The 8439-nt window shown below is 41.7% G+C and overlaps 1 protein-coding gene across 14 annotated transcripts in view; it reads left to right on the top strand.

The window, feature by feature from the left end:
• The first annotated feature begins 6 nt into the window (after positions 1-6).
• ZNF382 (zinc finger protein 382) overlaps positions 7-8439 on the top strand; it is a 34387-nt gene continuing 25954 nt past the window's right edge. For 9 of the 14 annotated variants that reach the window (XR_005238218.2, XR_005238219.2, XR_012093181.1 and 6 more), the window contains exons 1-2: positions 4172-4759; positions 5352-5444. Coding sequence is in view for 9 of the 14 variants with exons in the window: in XM_037991273.2 (XP_037847201.1) it covers positions 4621-4759; positions 5352-5444 (232 nt within the window). In the remaining 5 variants the exon portion in view is untranslated. Of the gene's footprint in view, positions 440-2249; positions 2321-4171; positions 4760-5351; positions 5445-8439 lie in introns of those variants that run through there. The other 5 variants (XM_007996545.3, XM_073016592.1, XM_073016596.1 and 2 more) reach the window with 5 other exon arrangements.

Below are 8439 nucleotides of genomic sequence, written 5' to 3'. Positions count from 1 at the left end.
CAGGCCCACGCGCGAGTGCGCAGGCGCAGACGACTCACCCTGGGCCGGGGGTGAGGCTTGGTGGGTGCCAGGGGTGCTGAGGAGGCCGAGGAGGGCACTGGGAGCTCCGTTCCTGGAGAGCTGTCTAAGGACGCGAAACCGGGTGGGGAGGCCAGGGAGGTAACCACGAGTCCCAGCCGGGCCTGGTAATTCTGAAGAGGGTACCGAGACCGCGGTATCCAGACGCTCAGATCTGTACGAGCCGGGCCTCGGGCGTGGTCCGTGGGCGTGACCTTGAGGGTGACCCGGAGCGAGCTACGCGAAGGGGGATTTTGACTGTTCTGATCCCGCGGAAGCGCCATCGCTGGCGGCGAGTCCCTGCGCGGAACGGGCGCCGAGTGTACGCGCGCGCGCGAGTTGAATGGGGGTGGCCTCCTGCGCCCAACCTGCTGCATTTTAGGTGCTTGTCTGTCTTTGGGATGTTGTGGCCGATTGTGTGAAAAGTGGACGGAGTAGTGTTACTGCGCAAGGTTTCCTCTGCGTGTGTCTATTTTTAGATTAGGCGTGAGTCGCATTTGAGACTGTGAGTGTGGAGAATTGAAAGTGATTTGTGGATGTGATTGTGACTTTGCCTGGAATCGTGTTAGCTGCTGTCTGAGGTTGTGAATGACAAGTGGGGCCTGTAGGTTGGTGGTTCTCTGAAGGATGTTTGACTGACTGTGACTCTGCATGTGTTTGTAACCTACTGTTACTTCTGGTGGTTTTGTGGCCTTGGTGACCTAAATATTTGAATGATTGAGGAACTGTGTTATGACCATGGCTAGTTGGTTATGTAAGATTTGATTATCTGAATAGTAGCCATTAAACCTCCCTCCAAAATTGTAACTAATTAGCAATTTAGCAAATAAAATAGAGATAACAGTATCAGAGGGGAAAAGGTGATTTTCATAATTCCCAGATTCGTTACCTGGAAACACCATATTAACTAAAACCAATATGTTGAAATGAATAGCGTTCCACTGGGGGCCATGCAGGAAAAAAATTTTTTTTTTACCATAGCTACCACTTTTGTTGTTGTTTTTGTTTGTTTGTTTGTTTTAAGATGGAATCTTGCTCTTTTGCCCAGGCTGAAGTGCAGTGTCGTGATCTCTGCTCACTGCAACCTCTGCCTCTGGAGTTCAAGTGATTCACCTGCCCCAGCTTCTTGAGTAGCTGGGACTACAGGCTTGCGCCACCATGCCCAGTTAATTTTTGTATTTTTAGTAGAGATGGGGTTTCACCATGTTGATCAGGCTGGTCTTGAACTCCTGACCTCAAGTGATCCTCCCCCTCCAGGCCTGCCAAAGTGCTGGGATTACAGGTGTGAGCCACTGTGCCTGTCGTAACTACCACTTTCAACACTTCTATATGAGTGAGGTTCCCTACTCCCTTATACATGCTAAGATAATAAAAAGTATTGGATAGCTTTTAATAAGTCCAGTCTCACTGTAATAATTAAAATTGTTATTTTGCGGGCCTGGCGTGGTGGCTGATGCCTGTAATCCCAGCACTTTGGGATGCCAAGGTGGGCAGATCACCTGAGATTGGGAGATCGAGACCAGCCTGACCAACATGGAGAAACCCCGACTCTACTAAAAATATAAAATTAGCCAGGTGTGGTGGTGCATGCCTGTAATCCCAGCTATTCAGGAGGCTGAGGTAGGAGAATCGCTTGAACCCGGGAGGTGGAGGTTGTGGTGAGCCAAGATTGTACCATTGCACTCCAGCCTGGGCAACAAGAGTGAAACTCCGTCTCAAAAAAAAAAATAATAATAATCATTCTCAATACAATATAGACCAGATAAGCACAGATTTAAAAGTTGTCAACTGTCTTCATCAGGGCTGGGGAAGGTATTCTCATCCACTACTGTCAGTGTAAATTGGCAAAAAGTCCAAGAAGAACCATTTGGAAATACACAGTAAACCTGTGTTTAGTGGGAGATGGAAGGCAGAGCTGCAGAGCGAAAAACACAATGTTCCCTCTCTTGAAGTTAAAACAGGTTCCCCAGAATCCTGTCTACTTTACCAAGAGACTGGGTTTCTGGTGTTTGTGAGGGAGCCTGATTTGTGCATTTTCCCACTAACTACCATCCTGGACATCTGAAGGGTACGCAGGGTGGACAAGTGCTGAAATAGTGAACATTCATGCAGATTTAACTGAGTTAATTCCGGGAGTTCTGAGTTAAGTATGGTCTCACACATACACATCTCCTCTATCTCTGCTTTCTCAGGACTGTTTCCTTTTCCAAAAGAAGAGTTCAAAAGAGAAGATTCATCTAGAAATCTCAAAGCCATGTCTCAGGTGAGATGATGTTTCCTCTCTTTCTGGAATAACTTTTTTTCATGGTGTATGAACATGAGCTTCCCTGTCCTTTAACCTTCCCAGATATTGAGATTTTCTTCCGTGAAACTGGTCTTCAGTCAGGGCCACATTAGGATGAGGCAGGCAAGTGGCATGAGGTGAAATACTTAAGGGGTACCCTCAGGGCTGTGCCTTCCTAAATTTTGCATTCTAGATGCCTCACCTGCCTCATCCTATATCTAGCCCTGTTCACAATTTCTCCATTCCAACCAGATCAACTTAAGCCTTCCCCAAGCACACCTTCTAGTTGTGCATATTCATTGGGTACATCATTCATCATCTCCTTTCTCAGTCTTCTCACAAACAAACTGCTGGAACAGAAAGGTATTTTCTTGATTTAAATGGGAATATATGGCTTGAATCAATTTAACTTGTCCTGATGCTGATTTGAGATCTAACTTGTGAGTAGTCATGGAGCAGACATGGAAAAACCTTAATTATCTCCGCTAGCCTAGGTTTTGCAATGATATGTTGGGAGATAGAAGTGGTAGATCCCAGCATTAGTTTCTGGAAAGATGTCCTGCTTTGTGAGGTGTTTAGGATAGCAATTTGATTGCAGGCTTGTAAAAGAAACAGGTTTTGTGTTCCTCCTCTCTGATCTTCCTGTTTTATTCATGTCTGCTAGCTGTTCCTATAAATTGTGGCCTGCCAGTGAAAACCTTTCCAGTATTCTGATGCTGTTAGAGATTTGTTATTTTCTTTTTAGTTTCTTTTAATGTTTTATATGCTGGTGCAGGAGAAGGAAATCCATATGCCAGGGCACTTTTGAAATACTCTATTGTTGATCAAACAGTACTTTGTCCTCTTTTCATATCTTTCAGAAAATTCCTCTTTAACTCATCCACCAACCTTTACAATATTGGTTTTCCTCAGATGCTAATTGGTTCTCTTCTTCACAGTCCCTTTTTCTCTACGCATAATCATATTCACTCTGAAGGCTACACTTAGTGTGATTCTAGTGACTCTCAAATACCCCTCTCCACTCTAGACCCCTGTCCAGAGTGTCAGAACCATATATCCAACCTCCACTAGCTATCACCACCTGTATGTTCCACAGACACTTAAAGTACACTTCCAAGGTTTACCTCATTACTTCCTTTAGTCCAGCCTACATTTTCTTCTGTTTCCCATTTTCACTTTCTAGTCCCAGCAGCCATGCATTTGCCTATGCAGATAACATGCCTGTATCTTTTCCACTTTACAGCCAATTTACAACCATCTCTGTTGTAATGGTGGTCATGTAGGTGCAGTTGTTCTCTGTCAGCCCGCTGACACTTCCTTAATCTAGAAGACATCTCTAACCATGGTTACTTAATTGTCATTCCCACCTAATATACATTAAGCCTTTTCTAGTCTTCAGGAGTATTGCCTCAAAACTTTTATCACATAACATGTGTGTCAACTTATGTTTATTCACATTCTTTATATTCCTTAAGGCAACAGACCCAAAGTAGGGCATGCATCACAGTAGAATGTACCAGATAGTCTACTGGAAGGAAATAAAATGTTAACAATTTACATTCAAGAGCAGTAATCATTAACAATGTAGATTTTCATAAATGCCTATTGATGGTTTATAAATAGCTACAATGTTGGGAATGTGTTCAGTATATCTTTAAGACCGCTGTTCTGTAGGAAAAAAAAATCTAGTATCATGTCATAATATCCCCACTGCCTACCTCCATATACCTTTTCCTTCTTAGAGCTCAAAGACTGTTTCCTAACATACTGTGCCTTTTGCTATTTCCTGATTTACTAACTGGTTTTTTTCTCCCCATGAATTTTTAAAAGCTGATGCCCTGTATTCCTACAAAACAAATTCGTTGTGAGTACAAAACTTTTATGTCCTCAGTGAAGCCTCAGAGTACAAAATGAAATTTTTCCTTGTTTTGTGACACTTTACCTTGTACGTATTTCTGTCATTGCATCTGTAAAACCTACTAAGTGCATGTATTTACATGTATGCCCCTCTCTTAGCCTGTAACTTCTCATGAGCAGGGTCACAGTTTTATTCATTTTGGTCTACCAGGCAACCAGTCACATTCAGGACAAGTAGTGTGATCTCAGTATGTTTAGCATGAGATTATAAGTAAATACAAATGGATGTATTTTCAGAGAGAGAATTTTATACAATATAAAACATAAATAAGGAAACTAGTCTGACCAGTAAACATTGTCAGTACTAGGTCTCCAATATCTAGTTCTCACACATTTCCGATCACTTCAGGATGAACTAGAGTATGCCCTTACAGGGATCAGTGTCATTCAAGGATGTGACTGTGGACTTCACCCAGGAGGAGTGGCAGCAACTAGACCCTGCTCAGAAGGCCCTCTACAGGGATGTGATGTTGGAAAACTATTGCCACTTTGTATCTGTGGGTAAGAAGCACTCCTGAATCTTTCAATGTCATGCATCTCCTTCTAAGAATTCCTGATACATATAGAACTTTGAATTTCAGGGATTAGAGGTGATTTTTTCAGTAGAAAGTATTATCTTAGCCGGGCGTGGTGGCTCAAGCCTGTAATCCCAGCACTTTGGGAGGCCGAGGCAGGTGGATCACTTGAGGCCAGGAGTTCAAGACCAGCCTGGCCAACATGGTGAAACCCTATCTGTACTAAAAAGTACAAAAATTAGCTGGGTGTGGTGGCACATACCTATAATCCCAGCTACTTAGGAGGCTGAGGCACGAGAATTGCTTGAACCTGGGAGACGAGGTGGCAGTGAGTCAAGATTGCACCACTGCACTCCAGCCTGGGTGACAGAGCGAGACTGTCTCCAAAAAAAAAAAAAAAAGAAAAAAGAAAAGAAAAGAAAATATGATTATATCATCACTTGTGTAGTATAAGGTATTAATTTTGGTAAGACATTAATGTATACTTCATTTACTACCTTGAAGTTGTATCTTTATCTTACTTCAATAGTTTTAAAGTCGAAACAGCTTAGACCAAGAGTCTCATTTTCCATCATCAGGGTTTCACATGACTAAGCCTGATATGATCCGCAAGTTGGAACAAGGAGAAGAGCTATGGACACAGAGAATTTTTCCAAGTTACAGCTATCTAGGTGAGTCTATAAATGAAGTCTAGTAAATATTAAATGTCAAGTAGTTGATGCCTTTGAATGTTTTTAGGGATCTATTTTTGTTATTGTGGTAAAATACACATAACATTAAATATACTATCTTAAGCTTTTTAAGCATATAGTTCAGTGGCATCAAGTACATTTTCACTGTTGTGCAACCATCACCACCACCCATCTCCAGAACTGCAAACATGAAGCTCTGTACCCATTAATTTCCCACGGCCGGACGCGGGGCTCACGCCTGTAATCCCAGCACTTTGGGAGGCCGAAGTGGGCGGATCATGAGGTCAGGAGATCGAGACCATTCTGGCTAACATGGTGAAACCCCGTCTCTACTAAAAATACAAAAAATTAACTGGGCGTGGTGGCGGGCGCTTGGAATCCCAGCTACTTGGGAGGCTGAAGCAGGAGAATTGCTTGAACCTGGGAGGCGGAGGTTGCAGTGAGCCAAGATAACACCACTGCACTCCAGCCTGGGTGACAGAGAGAGACTCCATCTCAAAAAAATAAATAAATAAAAATAACTTCCCTTTATCCCTACTCCCTAGCCCTGCCAACCACCATTCTACTTACAGTCTCTGTAAATTTGACTACTCTAGGTACCTCTTATAAGTGGAATCACATAGTATTTATCCTTTTTCTGACTGGCTTATTTTACTTAACATAATGTCCTCCAGGTTCATCCATTCCTTCCTTTTTAATGCTGATTAATATTCTGTTGTATGTATATACCACATTTTGCTTATTCATTCATCCATCAGTGGTCAGTTGGGTTCCTTCCATCTTTTGGCTATTGTGACTATTGCTGCTGTGAACATGGGTGTACAAATATCAGTTTTAGTCCCTGCTTTCAGTTCTTTTGGGTATAGTCTCAGAAGTGGAATTGCTGAATAATGTGGTAATTCTGTGTTTAATATTTAAGGAATCACTATACTGTTTTCTGTAGTAGCTGCATCATTTCACATTCCCACCAACAGTGTACAAGGGTTACAGTTTCTTCACCAGCACTTGTTATTTTTTATATTTTCATAGTAGCCTTCCTATTAGTGATGTATTAAAGACCTGAGACCTGTAAAGTGCCTATATATGGCTGACTTTCATGCCTCTAAAACGTACATTTTAGGTATGAATATCACCCCCATGTAAATCTTTTCCTTGTTTACCTGTGTTTATGGAAATATTGGCTGCTATTACCTTACCAAGAATCTATTCCATGTTTTATAGGTATAACGTACATGGAGATATAAAGTGTAAAGTTCTGTGAGTTCTGACAGAAGTATAAACCCATGTATCTCACACTCCAATCAAGATAAAAGACAGTTTCATTAACCCATTAAGATCCACCCGGCCTCTTCCAACTCAGTCCCTCCCATTAAGACAATCAGAGTTGTGACGTCTACCAACATAGATTCATTTTGTCTATTGCAAACCTTTTTCATATCTGCTTTCTTTCACTCAGCTTCACGTCTGAGAGATTTATACATGCTTCTGCATGCATAAGTAGTTTGTTAACTGTGAAACAGTTTTCCATTGTATGAATATACCAGTTTATGCATCTCCTGTTGAAAGACATTTGGGATGTTTTTAGTTCATGAACAAAGTTGCTATAGTCATTCTTGTAAAAATATTTCTGTGGACATACATGTTTATTTTTCTTCAGTAAACACCTAGCAGTGATATTGCTGATTCATAAGGCAGATGCATATTTTACTTCTTTAGAAACTACCATTTTAGTTTGGTAGTTTAGTACCTAAAACTACTATACCATTTTAGACTTTCATCAGCACTGTATGAGAATTTTGATTGCCCCACAGTCTTTTCTACATTTTATGTTCATTTTGGCCATTCTGGTCATTTTGGCCATTCTTGTTGTATAACTTTGCAGTTTTTTTTTTGTTTGTTTGTTTGTTTGGGACAGAGTTTCGCTCTGTTGCCTGGGCTGGAGTGCCATGGCGCAGTCTCAGCTCACTGCAATCTCTGCCTCCTGAGTTCAAGCAATTCTCCTGCCTCAGCCTCCTAAGTAGCCGGGATTACTGGCGTGTGCCACCATGCCCAGCTAATTTTTGTATTTTTAGTAGAGACGGGGTTTCACCATGTTGATCAGGCTGGTCTCAAACTCCTGACCTCGTGATCCGCCCGCCTCAGCCTCCCAAAGTGCTGGGATTACAGGCGTGAGCCAGCGCACCCGACCAACTTCGCAGTTTTAATTTAGATTTATCTTACGGCTAATAATATTGAAAACCTTTTCACGTGCTTTTTATATTAGAGGCATCTGTTCAAGTGTTTTGTTTGTTTGTTCGTTTGTTTGTTTCTTTGGTTTTGAGATGGAGTCTCACTCTGTCGCCCAGGCTGGAGTGCAGTAGAGCAATCTTGGCTCACTGCAACCTCTGCCTCCTGGGTTCAAGCAATTCTCCTGCCTCAGCCTCCCAATTTGCTGGGATTACAAATGTGCGCCACCACACTGGGTACTTTTTTGTAGTTTTAGAAGAGACGGGGTTTCATCATATTGGCCAGGCTGGTCTCAAACTCCTGACCTTGCCATCCACTCGCCTTGGCCTCCCAAAGTGCTGGGATTACAGGCGTGAGCTACCATGCCCAGCCCTGTTCAAGTGTTTTATCCATTTTTTATTTAAGTAGTATCTATTTTTCCTTGAGTAGTAGGAATTGTTTACATATTGTAGATAGACATCTTTTGTTCAATGTACGTATTACAAATATTTTCCCTATTCTATGACTTGCGTATTCATTTTAATTGTGTCTTTTGAGGAATAGAAGTTTTTAACTTTGGTGAATTTCAGTTAATCATTGTTTCTTTTATAATTAATTATTTGACCTCTCAAACAAATATTTGTCTTTTTCTAAGTATAGTGAGGATAGTTTTCTTTTCTAGGTATGGTGAGGATAATGCTCTGTATTTTCTGTGTATATTTTGCTTTTTTTTGAGACAGTATTCTGCTCTTGTTGCCCAGGCTAGAGT

The sequence above is a fragment of the Chlorocebus sabaeus genome, chromosome 6, assembly GCF_047675955.1.
Source record: "Chlorocebus sabaeus isolate Y175 chromosome 6, mChlSab1.0.hap1, whole genome shotgun sequence".
Taxonomy (NCBI): Eukaryota; Metazoa; Chordata; class Mammalia; order Primates; family Cercopithecidae; genus Chlorocebus; species Chlorocebus sabaeus.
The sequence above is the reverse complement of the archived record's forward strand: the minus strand, read 5'-3'. Positions and strand labels throughout refer to the sequence as shown.